Source organism: Purpureocillium takamizusanense, chromosome 8, assembly GCF_022605165.1.
Source record: "Purpureocillium takamizusanense chromosome 8, complete sequence".
NCBI lineage: Eukaryota > Fungi > Ascomycota > Sordariomycetes > Hypocreales > Ophiocordycipitaceae > Purpureocillium > Purpureocillium takamizusanense.
In genome coordinates, this window is record NC_063075.1 from 409823 (window position 1) to 428612 (window position 18790).

The 18790-nt window shown below is 57.2% G+C and overlaps 7 protein-coding genes across 9 annotated transcripts; 3 read left to right on the forward strand and 4 right to left on the reverse strand.

Annotated features, from left to right (window-relative positions):
* Positions 1 to 10: 10 nt before the first annotated feature.
* On the reverse strand, positions 11 to 2410 carry JDV02_008163 (Cellobiose dehydrogenase (acceptor)). Its single transcript, XM_047989734.1, has 2 exons — positions 1761 to 2410; positions 11 to 1639 (listed from the first exon to the last, which is right to left on the reverse strand). The coding sequence occupies exons 1-2, from the start codon at positions 2044 to 2046 to the stop codon at positions 165 to 167; spliced, it is 1761 nt and encodes a 586-aa protein (XP_047845739.1). The 5' UTR covers positions 2047 to 2410; the 3' UTR covers positions 11 to 164.
* A 55-nt stretch (positions 2411 to 2465) lies between these two features.
* On the reverse strand, positions 2466 to 5389 carry JDV02_008164 (Non-specific serine/threonine protein kinase). Of its 3 annotated transcripts, XM_047989735.1 has the most exons (6): positions 4869 to 5389; positions 4658 to 4737; positions 4429 to 4556; positions 3557 to 4332; positions 3326 to 3473; positions 2466 to 3229 (listed from the first exon to the last, which is right to left on the reverse strand). In XM_047989735.1, the coding sequence occupies exons 1-6, from the start codon at positions 5087 to 5089 to the stop codon at positions 2867 to 2869; spliced, it is 1716 nt and encodes a 571-aa protein (XP_047845740.1). In that variant the 5' UTR covers positions 5090 to 5389; the 3' UTR covers positions 2466 to 2866. The 3 variants fall into 3 exon arrangements, with proteins under 3 accessions (XP_047845740.1, XP_047845742.1, XP_047845741.1); XM_047989737.1 differs by having other exon boundaries at positions 2770 to 3229; positions 3557 to 4556; XM_047989736.1 differs by having other exon boundaries at positions 2770 to 3229; positions 4429 to 4737.
* Positions 5390 to 6694: 1305 nt separating this feature from the next.
* Positions 6695 to 9190, forward strand: JDV02_008165 (uncharacterized protein). The gene is made up of 5 exons (XM_047989738.1): positions 6695 to 7378; positions 7450 to 7785; positions 8032 to 8395; positions 8455 to 8519; positions 8588 to 9190. The coding sequence occupies exons 1-5, from the start codon at positions 7004 to 7006 to the stop codon at positions 9095 to 9097; spliced, it is 1650 nt and encodes a 549-aa protein (XP_047845743.1). The 5' UTR covers positions 6695 to 7003; the 3' UTR covers positions 9098 to 9190.
* A 1463-nt stretch (positions 9191 to 10653) lies between these two features.
* Positions 10654 to 11469, forward strand: JDV02_008166 (Lysozyme; the record flags this gene model as incomplete). Its single annotated transcript, XM_047989739.1, has 1 exon — positions 10654 to 11469. One exon carries the CDS (start codon positions 10654 to 10656, stop codon positions 11467 to 11469), a length of 816 nt encoding a protein of 271 aa, XP_047845744.1.
* Positions 11470 to 12354: 885 nt separating this feature from the next.
* Positions 12355 to 14421, reverse strand: JDV02_008167 (uncharacterized protein; the record flags this gene model as incomplete). The annotated part of the gene is made up of 4 exons (XM_047989740.1): positions 14194 to 14421; positions 13731 to 14130; positions 12671 to 13659; positions 12355 to 12614 (listed from the first exon to the last, which is right to left on the reverse strand). The coding sequence occupies exons 1-4, from the start codon at positions 14261 to 14263 to the stop codon at positions 12355 to 12357; spliced, it is 1719 nt and encodes a 572-aa protein (XP_047845745.1). The 5' UTR covers positions 14264 to 14421.
* Positions 14422 to 15235: 814 nt separating this feature from the next.
* On the forward strand, positions 15236 to 16936 carry JDV02_008168 (Hexokinase; the record flags this gene model as incomplete). The annotated part of the gene is made up of 2 exons (XM_047989741.1): positions 15236 to 15359; positions 15426 to 16936. 2 exons carry the CDS (start codon positions 15236 to 15238, stop codon positions 16934 to 16936), a joined length of 1635 nt encoding a protein of 544 aa, XP_047845746.1.
* A 298-nt stretch (positions 16937 to 17234) lies between these two features.
* JDV02_008169 (uncharacterized protein) lies at positions 17235 to 18237 on the reverse strand (the record flags this gene model as incomplete). The annotated part of the gene is made up of 3 exons (XM_047989742.1): positions 17235 to 17624; positions 17681 to 18012; positions 18075 to 18237. The coding sequence occupies 3 exons, from the start codon at positions 18235 to 18237 to the stop codon at positions 17235 to 17237; spliced, it is 885 nt and encodes a 294-aa protein (XP_047845747.1).
* Between the last annotated feature and the right edge of the window lie 553 nt (positions 18238 to 18790).

Consider the following 18790-nt stretch of genomic DNA (forward strand, 5'->3'; position numbering starts at 1 on the left):
CAGTTGTTTATGGCGACGCGAGATGTTGGTGCCCAATGTGCAACCAGCCGCAAGATTCCCCGTACGTGCCCCCGGCCGCTCCCTTTGCGCCTTTCCGCATCATCCCTGTTGAAGTGTCCATCATGCGTTGACGTCTGGGTATGCCGGTGGACCCCTTAGAAGAGCTAGACCTTGATCGGCCTCAGCACCCTCTCTGCCCCCAGCTCACCGGCCACCATGACGGCAAACTGCGGGTTGACCGTCATGGGCGCGAGGACAGAGGCATCGATGACGTGGATGTTATCTGAGCCGATGACCTTTGCGTTGACGTCGACGCAGGCGCCGATCCGGCACGAGCTGGACCAGTGCTGCACGGAGCCGACGGCGTAGGGTGACGGCGTGGTGATGTAGTGTCGGATCTGCTCCAGCGTCGAGTTGCGGGCAATGTTGAGTGGCGTCAGGCCCTCGGGCGCGGGCGACGCGGGAGACGAGGCGGGCAGGGCCTGGAAGATGGAGTGGATGAAGGAGGCGATGGCGTCGGCGTCGCGCGGGTGCGAGTAGTAGATGCCGCCGCCGGGACCAGCGGTGAAGTTGCCGTCGTCGGAGAGCTCGACGCGGCCCGACGACAGCACGCCCGAGGTGCCATAGACGTTGAGCGTGATGGTGTTGTTGGCGGTGAAGTCGGCGTAGCCCGACGAGCTGACGGTCCCCTGGACGCCCGTCCGCGAGCCGTCGCCGTGCGGCACGTAGGCCCAGAAGACGGACGTCTGCGAGGCGAAGGCGTAGGGCCCGCTGCGCGACGACAGGTACATGGCGCGGTCCGGCGTCAGCGCGTCGCCGTAGTCGTACCTGTAGGAGGCGATGTCGGGCCCGGACAGCTCGATGAAGGTGTTGGGGTTGTCGAAGAGGCCCTCGCCCACGGCCGGCTGCACGACCCACGAGGACTCGTTGACGTACGGCGTGTGTGCCCGCGCGGCGAGCCTGGCCAGCGTGTCGCGAGGACCGATGCCCGAGTACATGAGCAGCTGGGGGGAGAGGATGGCGCCGGCGCTGAGCACGACGCGACCCCTGGCCCCGGGCGTGAGCCTGATGGTCGTTATCGTCGTCGTCTTTGGGGCGTTGCCGTCGCCGTTGCCTTTCCCCTTCTCCTTCTCCTCCACCACCACGCCCGAGGCCTTGCCGCGATGCTGCGTGACGTAGCGGACGCGGACGCCCATCTGGAGGCGAAAGTTGGGCCGCGCCAGGGCGCTCTGCAGGTACGTGCGAACCGGCCCGCCGCGCTGCCCGTCGATGTAGTCGTAGACGGGGCGGCCGAAGACGCGGTCCTTGCGGTCCGGCTCGTCGGCCATGGAGACGTTGGCGAAGCCGGCGGCGCCGACGATCCAGTCGCGCACGGCGTCGTAGCCGCTCTGCGCGTAGAAGCGCCCGTCGGACGAGTAGGCCGTCACGGGCGGCTGCCGGGCCAGCAGCCGGGCCACGGCGGGCCGCACGTCGGCGCTGCGCCAGCCGGCCGGGTGGTAGTCGTCCCAGTCGGACGCGGGCGGCTGGAAGTAGAGGCCCGCGTTGATGGCGCTGTTGCCGCCCATGGTGCATCCCTGGAAGGCCCGGACGATGTGAGGTTCGCACAGGAGCGGGGAGTGGCCCGCGAAGATGGTAGAGTCTGGATGCAAGATAAAAAAAGGGGGGATTTGCCCAAGGTCAGTCATGCCATACATGTCTGTTGAGCGTCTTCTGCGAGCCACCGGCCGAAGAGAATGACATCAGGACAGGGGCCGACTTACAAAGTCCCGGGACGTCGACTCGGCTCAGGCCGGTGCCGTGGAGCCAGCCCGGCCCTTCGGTGCCTCCCGTGATGCCGTACGACGGCCCGCCTTGCTCGAGGAGCAGCGTCTTCAAGCCCGCCTCGCTCAAGCGGTCGGCGACGATGATGCCGGCCGTGCCGGCGCCAACGACGATGGCATCCCACGTCTGCGACCGCCAGTCGTCCCCGGGCGTCGGACGGGGCGACGCGGAGACCGAGGCCGCGCCTACTAGCACGGCCGACAAAGCACACGCAAGCTTCATCATGCTGATGGAATGATGGGTTCACGAGGAGGACCTCGACGGCGGGATCAAAAGCAAGTGCCGGCAGTCACCACACTCTCTCTAACGTCGAGGAGTAGAGATTCGGAGAATTGCCGAACAGTTTAAATACTCGTGCTGCCGGGCCCCCGGGCAAAGCACACTCGTTGCCGAGCCGCGACGTCATGGGCGTCTGCTCCCGCGTCAATGCCGTGTCCTCCGCCAAGCTACACGAGAAGATGCACATTACCGCATACTCCGTATGGAAGACGGGAGGGGCTGAACGGGCTCGGAGCGAGTGGCTTTTTCAGCCCACCTGAGAAGAGCCCTTGTGGACCTCGTATCGCGAGTTGCGCCACGCCACCCGTGCCGGTACCCACAAGGTTTCCTTGGGTAATAACGGAGCCCGGCTCTTGCTGCCTCTTCCTCGTCTTCTCGTTTTCCAAGTGGGTATCCTAGAGCTGCCCGCTAATAATGACGTCCACATATAGCTACGGGCACGCACGGCGAGCAATGGGGAAATGCTTCAGCAGATGGCGGAAGAGCAGGGCCCAGTCGGAGCGGCGTTGATGTCTCCCATTATCGTCTCAGCTGTCAGCCAGGTCGCACCAGCGTGAATGCCGGGGACGAACGGGGCTGGCAACGTATATACGGTGACACCTGAAATGCGGGCGCGGCAACGCTGTGAACCGCCAGCTGAGTAAACAAGACGAACGGGGGTTCACGAAAACACCTGGGCTGGAATCTGCATCTGCATGCATTACAACTAATACATGCTTTCGTGCTTCCTTGCACAGAATGGAGAAAACCCCCCGCCGGTTGTCTCTCAGATGGTCCCGGCCTCCAGCCGCGTCTTGGCCTCTTGCCAGTAGCCGACGCGATTCACGGCGCGTAGCCTCTTGCCGAAGAAGATGACGGGCAGGTAGACGGCGCATATGGCCAGCGACACGGCGGCGACGCTGATGAAGCAGTTCTGCAGGCCCAGCGAGTCGACCCACGGCGTGATGCCGTACCCGATGGCGAACCCCATGGTGTTGCGGATGATGATGCACGTCCCCAGGCCGTCGCCCGCAATGTCGCGGAACGAATCGATCAGGTAGCTGAACGACAGCGTGATGCCCGACGCGCAGCACGCGGACAGCACGACCATGGCGAAGACGAGGGCGAACCAGTGGATTTGGTGAGCGGCCTTGCATGCATCGGCGGGTCAGTGGCGCAAACGTTTGACGACGAACGGACAGCACGGGGGGGGGGGGGGCATCCCAGCATGGGACGTGTCACTTACGCCGACGCCCCAGAGAAGCAGCGAAGCAGGGACGAGAATGGTCGTCACCGTGAAGAGCCAGAGGCGCTGCTCGGGTTCGAACACGCCGTTGTTGCGTCGAGCCATGCGGATCACGAACCAGTCCGACACCGGGCCGCTATATGCAGCTCTGGCAGTCGGGAAGCAGTCAGCTTGCAGTTGACACAGTCACAGGGATATAATGTGACTTCCGTGAAAGGGGAGGGAACAAACCCGATAACGGCCCCTATCATGCAAGCAATGTACGTGAGTCCCACCACGCTCGGCGCAAAGTGGTACGGCGCGCCGCTCAAGATGACCGAGTTGGTCGCCACCAGAATGTTGAACCAGACCAGGTAGCACCCGTACGAAAAGCCGGAGTAGGCCACTACGGGCCACGAAAGCAGCTTGAGCACCTGCCAGGCGCGCGAGAGCATCATGAAGCGACGCGGGGTGTCGATGAGACTCAGCTTCTGCCAGAAGGACTTCTCGATGCCCTTGAGACCCACGGGGGAGCTGTTCGTGCGTGGAACCTTGTTGCTGTCGACTCTGGACTCGACGTCGGTGACGTGGGGTGGGCGCGGCTCGTCAGCGCCCTTCGTCTCTTCCTCGCCGGCCGGCTGCTTCTCCTTGGTCGTCGTCGTCGTCGTCGTCGCAGCCGGGTCCTTGTTATAGACGACGCCGACGCTCTTGCGGTCGTAGTTGGACTCTTCGAGGAAGAAGAAGAGGAACAAGAGGCTGGCGCCGGCGAAGATGCCCACAATGTAAAACGGCCACTGGTACCCCAGGCCGTCGTTGATGAACCCGGCGATGATGGGGGCCACGTAGTTGGACGAGGCCAGCGCCCACGAGTACCAGCCCATGAAGGCCCCGCGCTCGTGCGTGAAGCATATGTCGGTGATGGACGCGGCCGGGAGGGCCTCGACGGGGGCCGCGACGAACCCCATGACGATGTTTCGTGCTATCCATTGTCCGGTGCCCCTGGCGTGGGGACTCCACATGGATATGGCCTGCGGTATCGACTGTCAGCCAGCCCTCTACAGCAACAACGTCACCCCGGGCCTGGGCTTCTTCTTCCAGGATGCCTCGACATCATCGAGACGTACCGCGCAGCCAAGCATAGAGAGGAGGTAGGTTAGTCGTTTGCCATATTGCAGGGCAAAGGGCTGCCAGAACAGCAGTCCCCAGCCCAGCAGCAGGAACATGTAGCCCGCCCCTGCGACGAGCCCACCGACTATTGTCCGCAGGAAGGAAAGGCGAGGGTTAGTGTGATGCCAATTCGAACGCGCGACGGGCCATTGGGCGGTTCTCCAGGGCACGAGGGGAATTTCTTACTCGGAACGTCGAGGGCGTCGGACAGGGGTACGAGGACGGAATAGACCACGGCCAGCGTCAAGCCGTTGAACATGGTGAACCTGTCAATAGCCGCGTCAAAAGCCGTCAGTGAGGCATCCTATCCGTGCAACCAACGTTCACGATAGTAGTCGAATCCACGGCGGGTGACGTAGCTTCTCCAATCGCTTTGCTAGAAAGATACGACACTCACACCAACAGGCAGCACAAGTGCAGCCGTTTTCGCCGCCACGACCAATTGAGCGGGTCATTGACGTCTGCCGAAGGCGTCGGAATGAGAATGATGTCCTCTCTCGTCCTGTCGTGCAACGTTGCCGCGCTGTGGTTGAGGTCGACGAGATGAACAGTGCCCGGTATCTCAGACTCGTCGACCCCTTGATCCGCCGGCGCGGACATGGCGCCGCTTGTTGACATGGCACGGTGGCTGGAGCTTCCCCCCCTGGAGGCCGTAAAGGACAATGGGACAAGCTCGTCAAAGGGGTTGGACGATTCGCGTTCCGGTCGAGACGTGTCGAGGTCGTCGTTTTTTTCGCGTGCTTGACAGCCAACTATACAATATACGTTCTTCGTAATTGCAGTATTTGAAAAAGCTTCAAGGCAAGCAGGCGTGTCACCAGACGACGACGCAGCAACCCGTTCCTAGCAGTCGAAAGTAATCGGGCGGCGTCTGCGACCAACACATCTTTTAAACATGGGCGTCTGGGTTCAAGAAAGGGCTGGCTAGACATCACACAGCCAGCAGGGGGGGGCTTTTTACGTTAGACGCTTTGATAAAGGTCTCAACTGCGACATATACCGGCCTTGGCGCACATCCAGCTATGCCCATCTCATCCATCGGAAAGTGGCCGCTGCAAGACCGGCATATTGCACGAAAACGCCTCTACGACGATGAGCAAATAAGAAGGACGACATAAAACGTTGTGCAATGAATACGACCCCATTGTCGTATGTATGCTTTGACATGTCCCCTCCCAATGTTTGGGTATGTGGCTGGTCCGGCTGCCAATGGTGGCTAAAGGCTTCATCAATCGTGGCCACCATCTCTCTCCACCGCCCGGTCGTTCGCCTCCAGCTGCTTTCCCGCTCGGCCCGACGATTGGTCGGACTCCTTCTTCAGCGGGCACTACTACTCTCGGATTGACGCGTCTGGCGGAGACGTGCTGCTTATGTTGCTTGTGTTGCCTTCTGGGTGGGCGCACAAGGGCTTCCGCGCGCACCGTGCCGGCATCTTCAAGGGGGAGAGACACCCAAGTACGAAGTAACTAGTAGTACTCATGAAGAAGAGACGTCAACGGCCGGGGCGAAGCTGGCCGATTGGCCACGTGAATCAAGCTCAACGCGCGCCACGGAACAGAGACGTGGCTGGGCTGAAGGGGGCCGGTGGCTTGCGGGCGACGCCTTGCTGTCTCGACGCTTGAGTCGTGATGGAGCGGCCTGGGATTATGGACATGAATCAAGCGATGCTGAGCCTTTGCCACTTTAGGTACTTTGTACGTAGTCGTCCGATCCCCCTGCCGCCGCCTCACTGGTACGTACTGTACTTACGTACCCGCATTCCTGCCATGGTGGTGATTTGCTGTAACGGGCTTTGCGGTGTAGTCCGAGGTGGCGCCGGCCATCACCTTCAGCGTCGTGTGGCTTCATCTCCAGTCGTGTGTTGTGTTAGCCGTGCTAGGGGGAATGCGGATACACTATGCGACCAACGACCCTCCGATCCGACCCAAAGAGGGACCAACACTAGGTTGCATCGATTTCAAAGCTACCAAGTACGTACTACCTGCCACATGCCACCCTACTCACGGTCTCACGGTCTTACGGTCTTACGGTCTTAGTTACCCCGCATACTGTGTGAGGCAACTTCCTGGTCCTCCGCACGTCGGCCGGCCCTCCCCGCACTGTTCAATACCCGAACCCAGACAGTCCCCCCGTGGTACAAGACAGTGGCTGCGGCTCCAGTTCGACGTCTGACTTTCACTCCCTTTTTTGCTTATCAGAGAGTTCGCACGGTTGCGGCCCTGGCTTGTTGCGCTGCCGCATCGGTACCTTGTTCCACACTCAGTCGTCGTTGCTATTCCCAGATCTGGCAACGGCCCTCTACGCACCTTCTTTTCTGCAGCAGCATCGGTACTCCTGCGGAGCTAGCGCCTGCCGTCTTGGCCCATCTGCGGTCGCTCCTGCACATTCGAAGGATACGGGGCCACTGCTTTGCTTGGCCCAGACGCAGGGGCATCCCTCCCTACAGTTGAGTCGTTATTGTGTCCAACCACAACAACGACGGGAACCCCCTCTTGAGTCGAGGTGTCCAACCAAAACGCAAGGTCAAACATCATGGACCACCAACGTCTTCCCGAGGAGCCGGGCGATAATGCCAAGGCTTCCGTCCAGGAGCGCGAGGATGCTACTAGCATCGCCAAGCCGTCAGACGCACAGGGCCGTGTCTTGGAAATCGGCGAAACGCGCGAGATTACCGTGACGGAGCATGAGCTGGGTTTCTGGAAGGCCGTTCGAATGTACCCACAGGCCACCTTCTGGTCCATGTTCTTCTGTATCGCCGTCGTCATGGCCGGTTTCGACGCCCAGATCATCACCTCCTTCTACGCCCTCCCCGCCTTCCAGCGCAAGTATGGCGACCGCGTCGGAGATCACTACGAGGTCTCGGCTCCTTGGCAGGCTGCGCTCAACTTAGGAAACCCAACAGGCCAGGTGAGTAGCTGTTCCGGACGATGAAGAACTTGAAAAGAACCAGACGGCAGATGTGCTGACACGTGACACAGGCACTAGGTGCCATCGCTTCGTCTTTCCCGCTTGAATTGCTTGGCCGGCGGAAGACATTGGCCATCTGTTGTTGCTGGTCGATTGGGTTCGTCTTTGTGCAGTTCTTTGCGACTTCGATTGGTATGCTCTGCGCGGGGGAGATCCTCGGTGGCTTAGCCTATGGCTTCTACGTCGTTATTGCGCCGACATATGCTTCTGAGATCTGTCCCGTCGTCCTTCGCGGTGTTCTCACCGCGTCGGTGAACTTGGCCTTTGTTATCGGGCAGTTTATCGCCCAGAGTTGTGCCGCTGGCGTGGAGAGCCGACTGGACGAGTGGGCTTACAGGGTTCCTTTTGTGAGTTGTGCTCTCTTGTTGGCGTTGAGTCTCTTCGTGCATACTGTTGCTCCCGCCCCCACCACCGCCCCCACCACCCGCGACTGCTCTTGTTGCTCTTGTTGCTCTTGTTGCTCTTGTTGCTCTTGTTGCTCTCTGTTGCCCCCTTGTTGGCCTAAGTCTTCCATCCCGTTCGTTCAGAGAGATGGGCTGAATCGCCACGCACCACCGCTGTGATCACCGTGCTGACGAAGTAATCCAACTCAGTCAATCCAATGGGTGTGGCCTATCGTGCTTCTCGCCGCGCTCCCGTTCGCGCCTGAAAGTCCCTACTGGTTGATTCGAAAAGGGCGACGCGAAGACGCGAGAAAGGCCCTCGTTAAACTAACATCAGCCAAGGACCGACCGAATATTGACAACGTCCTCGTTGGAATTGAGCAGACAGACCTCCTCGAGCGTGAGTATGAGACGTCGACATCATACGTGGAATGCTTCAAGGGCGTCAGCCGCCGGAGAACGGAAATCTCCGTCATGGTCTACCTCATTCAAGTTATCGGCGGAAATCCCCTTATTGGATACGCCAACTACTTTTTCGAGCAGGCGGGTCTCGATTCAGCAGACGCGTTCAACAGTGAGGCGCTCCCCCGTGCTTAGTGAGTTTGTGACTGACCATGCTAATCCGCTTCTCAGTGGGTGTCGGCAATACAGCACTCGGCTTCGTAGGCACGCTTATATCTTGGCCGCTCATGAACTACGTATGCTCTTTCCTCATTGCGTCCGTATGTGAGTGCATGTTATCGCCATGCTTACTGACCTCTCACAGTTCCTGTTCGGACGACGTACAATCTATAACTCCGGCATGATACTTATGACAGTCTTGCTCTTTGTAATAGGATTCTTGGGTATTCCGAAGAACAACAAAGGCGCCGTGTGGGCTCTGGCCTCTCTCATGGACCTCTGGACGTTCATATACCAGACGAGCGTCGGCCCCATTTGCTTCGTCATCATATCCGAAATCTCAGCGACGCGCCTTCGCGAGAAGACGATTGCCATTGCCACCGCCGTCCAGGCGATTGCGTCACTTGTCTTTACCATTGCGATGCCTTACATGCTGAACACGGACGAGGCCAATTGGGGGGGCAAGACAGGGTTCCTGTTTGGGGCCATCAGCTTTCTCTGCCTGGTGTGGTGTTTCTTCCGATTGCCGGAGAGTTGTGGCAGGACGTACGAGGAGCTTGACATCCTGTTCCAGAGACGAATCTCGGCGAGAAAGTTCAGGGACTACGATTTGATCGCCGAGGCGGATGCGGGGGAGCAGCCAACGGGCTCATGAGCGGGCAGGGACCCATGATCCATGACGAATGTATATACAGTATATCATCTTCCGCCCCTGGCTCGTTTCAACTGAAATGAAATCTGTGGAGAGAGGCTACTAAACCTGATGCCCCTGAGCCATCCGGGGTTATGTAATGCTGGAGCCAAGAGACTACGGGGCACATACAGGGGATGAATACGGGTCAGACCCTACAGGCCAACCACTGACTTTGGTCGGGAGCAATTGAACCCAATAGCTCTCCATAAATCGCAGGCCATGCCACCTGTGCAACTTCAACGGCGCGTCACGAGAAGATGATGTGCGCAAAGCCGGAGAGGTAGAAGCTGAGCGTCGCTTCGATGTAGGAAAAAGAGGCAAGTCGCTGTCTTCAACAAGGCTCAAGGCTGAATACCAATCGCGGCAGTTAGCCAATGCATCTATAGTATTTACGCCAAAGACGGCGCATTTTGCCAGGAACAATAAAAGGGCACGGGATTATGTTATGTTGCGGCTCCAAATATAGATGCCGGTGTCTTGTTTACCCGGCTTATGGTTCCAAGCTACGACAGAGCGGAATGGCGCAAAACTGCCAAAGTGCCATGTAAAATTTCTGGGAAAGCTTGCCTTGGAACCCCGCGTGCCCCCAGTCCACGGCCCGCCTGCTCGCCGAGCTTACTGCGCTTGAGATTTAAAATTCGAGTACTGATGTTCGCGTGGGAAAGACTTCTCTCGCTGCTCTCGCTGTTGCTACCGCAGCTCTCGTTGCTGCTGCTGCCCTCGTGACTCTCGTGGCTCTCGTGGCTCTCGTGGCCCTCGCTGCTCCCCGGTGCTGCCCTTACTGCCATGTCTGCTATTGCCGTCTTCGCCATCGCTGCGATGGATCCTATGACTATTTTTGCAGCTTTTCAAAGCTCCCTGTCTTGATGGCGACGCTTTGCTCGCCATGCCAGTAGTGTCGCTATAATTCTGAACACCAGGGCTGCGCGCGAAGCATACTATTCGTGGTAGTTTGGTGGCGGCTGATTGCCCTGGCTGGAGCTAGGGTGCCCCAACGAACCAAGACTTTTGCTTACAAGCTTGATGAAGCCTGTCCTTGGGTAGGGAGTACTAATACCTGGATAAAATTGCTTGGCAGATCCAAATTTAGGACGGAGCATGCTTCAACCTCCAGAACTCGAACCCTCTGCGGGTACTCCGGCGGGCTACGGGCTGGGAGACCGGCCAAGCGGCCAAGCGGATAGCAAACTCACCCCAGTGCTGCGCGATAAGTCAATTGAGCTTCTGACTCTTGGCGTAAACAACGGACCAGCATTGGGATGGGGGCGAGTCGAGAGTCGAGACCCGGTTCTGATCCCAAGCTGATTGTAAGCCATCACGACAATCATGCCGCTCCCAAGAAAAGAGACATTGCGTCGCCCCTTTAATGTCTTCTATAAAGTGCGTCTGCGATCTTCATATCAATTGACTGGAATCAGAAGATCTGCTCATACGCGATCGGTTTGGTTCAATACTGTACGCCACAACCCCTCGACCAGGCGAAACTTGTGAAGTCCGACCGATTTGATCCTTCCACAATGAGAATCGCGAGCGCATCTGCTCTGGCCGTAGCCATGGCCTCGTCGCTAGTCAGCGCGTACCCCATCACCGGAACCACAGTCAACTGCCGAGCCGAACCCAACACGAGCTCCGCGGTGAAGAAGACGTACGAGAAGGGCGTCGACGTCAAGCTGGTGTGCCAGACCGAGGGCCCCGTCATCGAAGGCAACTCCATCTGGGACAAGACTACCGACGGCTGCTACGTCGCCGACTACTACGTCAAGACGGGCAAGAACGGCTACGTCACCGACAAGTGCTCTGGCGGCGGCACCCCTAAGCCTCCCTCTGGCGGCTTCTGCAAGGGCCTCAACGCGGGCGGCGTCGAGTTCATCAAGTCCCACGAGGGCTTCGTCGCCAAGCCCGCGCCCGACCCAGTCGGCCTACCGACCGTCGGCTACGGCCATTTGTGCAAGAAGAAGGGCTGCGCCGAAGTCAAATACAAGTTCCCCCTCACCAAGGCAACGGCGTCTCAGCTCCTCAACGACGACATCCCCAATTACACCAGCTGCTTGGGCAAGGCGCTTAACAGCGGCAAGGTCAAGCTAAACGACAATCAGTGGGCTGCTCTCACTTCCTGGACCTTCAATGTCGGATGCACCAACATGCAGACCTCGACCCTGATCAAGCGCCTCAATAAGGGCGACAGCCCCAACACCGTCGCCTCCGAGGAGCTGCCCAAGTGGCGCCTGGGTCAGGGCGGCAAGATTCTGCCCGGACTTGTCAGGCGCCGCAAGGAGGAGATTGCGCTCTTCAAAAAGGCTTCTTCCAAGCCTGCTTTCCCAAAGTGCCAGTGAAAGATGTAGGGACTGGGGGAGAGTGACGCCTCATTCCGGCGTTGCTTTAAACTCTGAGGTATATAATGACCCGCTGCTGTAGATATTTGTATATACATAACTTCGCATACTGGTACCATATATATGTGTACTGCACCTATCTTTTTACATAAAGTAAATATAGTGTTCTCTTTGAATTTCCTCGGACTGCGCCACGTGATGTCATGTCCAAGTTTTGGCTCTGCTCCCGTGCCTATGGGGTTTATAGCTCATCCAATATAGCTTTGATCCGATCGACCAAACATAAGGTGTTTTGAATGCCCGATTTGGCTATTCTTGAAGGTGTATGTGAGCCATGACGCCCCGGCAACACTACCCAGCGCATAGGGAAATTCAAGCCTTGTCTGGAAATCTGACGGAGCAAGAGGGCTTGTGCCTAGCCCGTCAATACTGTTGGGATAAGACGGATGTTAATATGCACCACACCTTCCGCCAGCGCGAAGATGCTCACTGTAGTCCGTTTTGAGATACATGTACTCATAAAGTCGCCAATCGCTGAAGCTTCAAAAGCTCAGATACCCTTAAGTTATTGACATGCTGTCAGGTGAGGTTTCCTTCTCCAAGAATCCAAGGAGAGCTGTCTCCTCTGCTAAGCAGAGGTCCAATGGGGAGTCATATCTAGCCGCATGAATGCACTGTGAGCCTGTGAGCTCTATAGTCCGGTGAACCCTCCCAGTTTGTACTGACCTCCAATTAGGGGAAGGCAATAGATCATTAAACCACTTCGAGGGCTATTTGAGCCATATCCAGACGCCTGACACTATTCCCTGACTGCAAGAGCTGGTCTGACGGTCGTGCCAAGATAATATTGCCGGTGGACGTCGATTCGATTGTCCTGACTCTCGCCTACATGGGGTGGAGCTCCGCTGGCCGGGCCCAAAACGGGTCCATGACCTGCTCCATGATGGCATGATCAAAGATTTGCCAGGAGCAATCGAACTCCGCCTCGGCCGTTGCCTGGGCCATGTGGTTCATGGTTGTGGGGCTTGGAGTGTTGACCGTCTGTAGACTCTGCTCCAGTCGGGACGCAAGCTTATCGCGTAAACTAGGTTTTGGTTCGTTCGTCTCCCGCAACATGTCCAAATGCATTCGAATGCTTGCGAGGTCTATTAAGGTGTTAAGAGGACGTAGTTGAGTTGATGAACTCTCAGTGAACTCGTACCGTCTGGTTCGCCAACACCAACCTCAATGCCCTGGATGACAATCAAGGCGGCCCACGTTATCATGACGAGATCCCAGTTTGACCAAATCGACTTATCGTGTAGGTGAAGCTTAAGAGTGGCCCTAGCGGACAGAAGTAGCTCATGTTGCTCGTTCAGGGTGATGCTGTTGGACTGCAGGTTGCACCCACGGGAGGGATGATAGATGGAGAGCACAAGCAGGCGGTGCAACACATATTGGCGGAAGACTAGCATTCGCTGTTGGGAGTCCGAGTCGTCTCCCGTCTTTGTAAACTCCACGAGCCAATCGTCGAGATGTCGCGCCCAGTCCCGGATGACGGCCGCGTCCACTGGCGTGAAGGGATAGGACGGGGCCTGCCCGGTATCAACGGGGTTGTTCGAGAAGCAGGACCAGATGGTGGGCAGACCCCGACCGGAAAAATGCGTCAACCCAGTATTCATCATTCGTGATAACCGATATAGTTGATCCCGGTGCGATGTTTGCAGGGCCGGGAGCGGCGACTCTATCGGTATGATAGGGCACGACAGATGTAGCGACGCGTGTTCGAGGTCGACGATTTGCACCCCGTTGAAGATTCGTTGCCAGTCTCGGCATCGCTCGTCCATGTGCGGCGGACAATGCTCGAGAATCAGGCGGTATGCGATTGAGATCCATATGCCCGTCTCACGAACGTTTGCCTCGTTCAAGAGTCCCGCCAGAACAATGCCCAAGACGGTCTGAAATGCCCAGTCTTCCAGAGCTGCGGGCTCATCATCTTCGGATAGTGGGCTTCCGATCTCGCTCCCCGGGATGCTCAGTTGCGCGATCGCGCAGCACAAGACAGTCAAATATTGTGAAGCAAATGCTGCATCTTCTGGCGAGCCCCGGACACTTGAACAGTACAGCATGGCCGCCAGGAGGAGCGGCTGCGGGGTAGAGAAGGTCTGCTTGTTGGGAAGGAAATGGAGGCCCGGCATCCTGTCGTGGAACCTGGACAGAGCCTTGTCAGATTGAAACCCCACGGCCAGGGTACACTTGATGGTCGAAGGAGGTCGTCTTACGTTTGCCAGAGGTACTTGACCCTGCTCCTCGACCAGAGCGCCGCATCCCGTGGGCCGGGCGTGCAACGCTCCAAACACGCCACGGCCTCCCACAGGCTCGCAAATGCTACGTCCTGGTCGTTGCTATGTGACTTATCGCTTGCAACCTCGTGAGAAATGCGTTGCCCAATCTCCGTCACGGGCAAGCCTAGGTGGTCCTCGATGGCCTGCACCCGCCGTAGCAAGTCCTTGGTCACTTCGGAAGAGCCGGTCAGCTCGGCCAAGGGCAGCGACGCCGGCACCATGAAGGCTGAGGCATTGGCGCGAGGCACAAAAATGCAAGGCAGCCCGGCTCGCTGGCATCGACGACATGTTGTGCCATTGTCGAGCCGACACTTCATCTTTTGCCGCCTGCAGTTGACTGCCGGACACGGTAAGCAGGTGAACTTTGTACGATGCAACAGCGAAATGAACAACCACTGACTGCAAGCCTTGCGAGCTTTGGGCTCTGTGGGATCATCGTCCATCGCCGAGCCGCTCCCCGTCGGTGACATGATTGCGTCTGACCTGTCGCGATGGAGGTGGGCCGTCGCGTGCCTTTGCCCTGCGCAATCACGTCTTTCGCCAAGCTGCTTCGTGCCAGCCTTGTAGTCAAATGTTTGTTATCCGGCTGTCATGTTCTCCAAGTGAAGGAAGCTGAGTGCCGCTGAGCCACAACAAACCCAACATGAATATGTGCTGTTCACATGACGAAGGGCCACTTGATCGCGAGTCGCTTCGAAGGCGACGGTCCGAGGGGGCACATGGTTGGCGCAGAGGTCGGGGTAAAGTCCATTTGCGGCCCTGTCGAGAATGAGATAACGGCGTTCCGTCGCCCAGTCGCAGGATTGCGGGGTTCCCCCAGGTTCGTTCCCTTCTCCACAGAAGCAGGGCCCAGAGTGAAGTGGCGCACTACTCTCCTGACCTTCAATTGGGGGCCATGAACCCCTGGACTCATGGGAGGGGCATTGCACTGATGGATAGGGGGAATGCGTTACGGGGAATCGTGGATAGAACTTCATCCCCCACGTCCCAGATCGGGAATCATTGAGCCTTGTCTCCACGTCTGCTCCGCTCCGAGATGCATCGTGGGGAACTGGCGAACAGACAGCCTCCGGTAAACTACAATTTGAATCTGGCTGACGCTCGGTCTCTAACAGCGTTTGCCAGAGGGGGGGCGAACTTCGAAGTGACCGGCAATCTTCGGCCGCCCGGCAAACTCCGGCATAATCACCGAACCAGCAACCCACTTGCGCGGCCGGCGCCTGTGCCAGCAGGGCCGCTTGAGCCCTCCCGCAATCCCAATGTTATCATCGAGTTGTCGTGTCCGACATCCGGCTTCGCCGGTGCGACGTTGCAACTGCGTTTGCGCCGGGTCGGCTTGCGCTACAATTGGACCCGGTGCATCTTCACTTATCTTGTCCAGGTTTGTCCCTTGATGAACCGGCAAGTGCGCCACGAAACTCTTTTACCCCATTGGCGACCAAATGTCGACGAGCAAGCCCAGTCCCGACGCAGGGCTGCTCACAGAGGCTAAGAGAATCGCCCAACAGTTCGACCTGAAACCAGATGATATCGCGAGAGCAACAGATCACTGCCTCCGCCAACTACGTATGTATCTCCTGTTCGCATCAAGACATTCTTACAAGTTGCATCGACTTGCTGATCCAGCGGTAGAAAACGGTCTTGAGCAACCCGGCGCTACGCAGATCCCTTCTTTCGTGACCAGAGTGCCAAATGGATCCGAAAAGGGCATTTTCCTCGCCGTCGATCTCGGCGGCACACATTGCCGAGTCTGCTCGGTCAATTTGCACGGGGACTCGACATATAGGCTGATCCAGGTGAAGCATGTAATCCCTCGCCCCCTCAAGGTCAACCCAAGCCACAAGCCCCTTTTCGCCTTCGTCGCGGACAAGATTGCCGACTTCCTCCACCAAAACCCAGAGGCAGATGTGGAAAGCGTTGAGGGCAAGACGGTGCAGAGAGATGACTTCCGCCGGCTCGGCTTCACCTTCAGCTTCACCTACGAGAGCCACTCGCTCTCCAGCGGCACAATGTTGCAGTGGGACAAGGGTTGGGATATTGCCGACGCTCTGGGTAAAGACCCTTGCGAGATGCTTCAAACGGCAATCGACGACCTCGAATTGCCCGTGCTTGTGTCAGCCATGACGAGCGACAGTGTCGGGACGTTGATGGCTAGAGCCTACACATCGCCCTGGAGCTCCACGACGCTTGTTGGCGCTGTCTTCGGTACCGGGACCAATGCTGCGTACGTGGAGCGTCTGGAGAGCGTCCGCAAGTTGCACTCCCACGATGGCTTTCGCAATCGCCGTCCGGGAGACTTGATGGTCATGAACACCGAGTGGGGTGCCTGGATTGACGACGACCACACCGTCGTGCCGATGACGCCATACGATGTGCAGTTGGACCAAGCATCTGCAAACCCAAACAGGCAGATTCTGGAGAAATTGACATCGGGCATGTATCTTGGCGAACTTGCACGCCTCGCAGCGCTTGATTTATACAAGGCGAAATTATTCGATATGGCCGTCGATGATGACTCCTCGTTATACATGGAAGAAGACGTGGACAGTTCGTTCTTATCTTTGATAGCCGAAGACGAAAACGGATCCCTCGAAGAGGCGAGGCGGCACATTTCCGATATCTTGGGTGCACAAAACGTGTCGGTCAATGACGCGCTCGCACTGCGACACATCTCCACAGCCATCGTCCGACGTGCTGCTCACCTGGCCGGTTCCGCGACTGCTGCGATTGTTCTCCAGTCAGGGCGTCTCGAAGCCATGGATGCAGCGGGAAAGGGCACAGAGAGTATTTGCCGTGAGCAAGAGGTCACGGGAACACCAAGCTTTTGGTCTAGGACACCTTCCACTATCTGGACATTCGTTCGCAGGGCTTTGAAGTACGTCTTTTGCTGCTTTGGGGCCAATGATGCAGATTCAGAATGTTCGTCGGGCAAAAACCCGCAATGGATAGATGGATGCGACAGCATCGACATTGGCATTGAGGGGTCTCTTTTCGAGTTCCATCCTACATTCGAAAAGGAGATGCGGCGGGCCTTCCAGCATATACCGGGGATCGGACTGAACGGGGAGAAACGGATCAAAATTGGGCTCGCAAAGGACGGCTCAAGTCTAGGTGCTGCGCTCGTCGCGCAATCGGTACAATAGACGGATCTGTATGTAGAGCATGCAGGCGGATAGAATTGAATAGATGACGCGAACGATCTGCCTTTGCTTCAAGTCTATCGTTCGGGCTACTCTCCCGCCAATGGCGCCGAATTACACAGAGACTCGATGACCACACTTCGATTTTGCATTTCGTCCGAGGCAAGCAGCCCATATCAAAGCGCCAAAAACATAGAATAAATCGTCATTGTATATAGTCGCCACATGTGGCGCGCTCAGAATAGAAGGGAATACGGATGGCAGCAGTACAGCGCTGCGATAGCCTGGCCCCGTTCGCGAATCACTCCGAGCATTTGTTCGACTTGCAAACCAACTCTCCATCACAGTCGTCGTTGGTCGAACATTTGTCGCCGAGACAATGGCCCTCCCAAGAGCAGTCCGAGGTCGGTGGCGTGCCGCCGCCGCCACCACCAATGCGCTGCACGAGCTTGTCCCCAACAGTGCCGAGGGAGGCCTCGAACTCGGAAAAGCTCTTGGCATTCCACTTGGCACCATTTGCGCCAGGAACAGCGTCGGACCCAGTGAAGGCAATGTAGAGAACGTCGTTCTCGTCGTGAGCTGCGTTGCCATTGACAGCGGTACCGTAGCATGCTCGGCCGAGGGCATCAGAGACCTCGCCAATAAGCGGTGGGCCGTCATCACCGTTGGTATCTCCCCAGACGCCATAGAACTGTCCCATGTTGGTAAGAAGCGTTCTTTGTTGTTCAGCAAGACAAAGTGGCTTACCATTTTGTTGCCGCATACCACGGCAACGGTGGACAGAGGCTCGATGCCGTACTGCTCCGGTTTGAACTCGATGTACCCGCTCTTACTACCGTCATTGCCCAAGACAACGAAGGAATGGATGTACGCATTCAGGTCTTTGATGCCTTTGTTATATCCAGCTACCGTTTCTTGAAAGGTTGTTTGAGGCTGAGTGTCCCCTGAAGAGTCACAACTACCGTCACCATCACCAAGAGCACCGTCGCAGTCTATATCCATGTTCACCAAGTTGCCGTTCTTGCCCTGAAGATACATGATTCTGTAGTCTGTGAGGTGATCGCCACAGTACCCAAAGTCTGGAAGTAGAAGGCATAGTCAGCAGCCTGCACTGGTTGTATATAGTTCTGAATATTCTCACTCTTGGAATCCCCCTCCTGGCTATAGAATCCACCCTTCAGTTGGTTCTTGCAAGACCCCTGACTGCGGATGGAATTGTATAGGTCCTTTACGTTTTGGGGTACATCGCGAGCGGTGGTAGAAGGGGCCACCAGAAGCCCAGCCAATACAAAAAATTGCAGCATGCTGTCCACGTTGATACGAATTGGTGCAGTGGTGTTAGAGAATACTTTGAATCGACAATCTTTGCGATCACAACTGGGCATCAATGAAGCTCGGGTTGGGATGAAGCGCCGGTTATATACATCCAAGTTTTCCATGACACTGCCAGCGTCTTCAACATGTACCGTCTATTCGCTTTTAATCCCATGCGAGTGCATCATATCCGCAAATCGTCGTTGTGGCCCGATCTGGCCTCGGTGTACGTCCCCCATGTCCTTGCCGGGGCTGATCTACGGTGAAATGACCGGAGCCCGTGGCTGATCTGGCCGGCATATGCATCAAACTTCCAAGCTAGCAACCCTACGATATCCAAGATCTGGCCTACCTCCGGGCGCTTCCCCGAATTTCCCCGGATTCGGCACGTCGTTGCCGCTCGATGCATGGGATTGTAGCTTCGAATGCAACGGCGATCTGGATTGGCAGCATGAGTCTAATTCCACCAATGAGATGCATCTCGATTAATCTTGTTCAGTGAAGGCGGGTTTACGCTAATAAAAATAGAGACAGTGTGTCTGA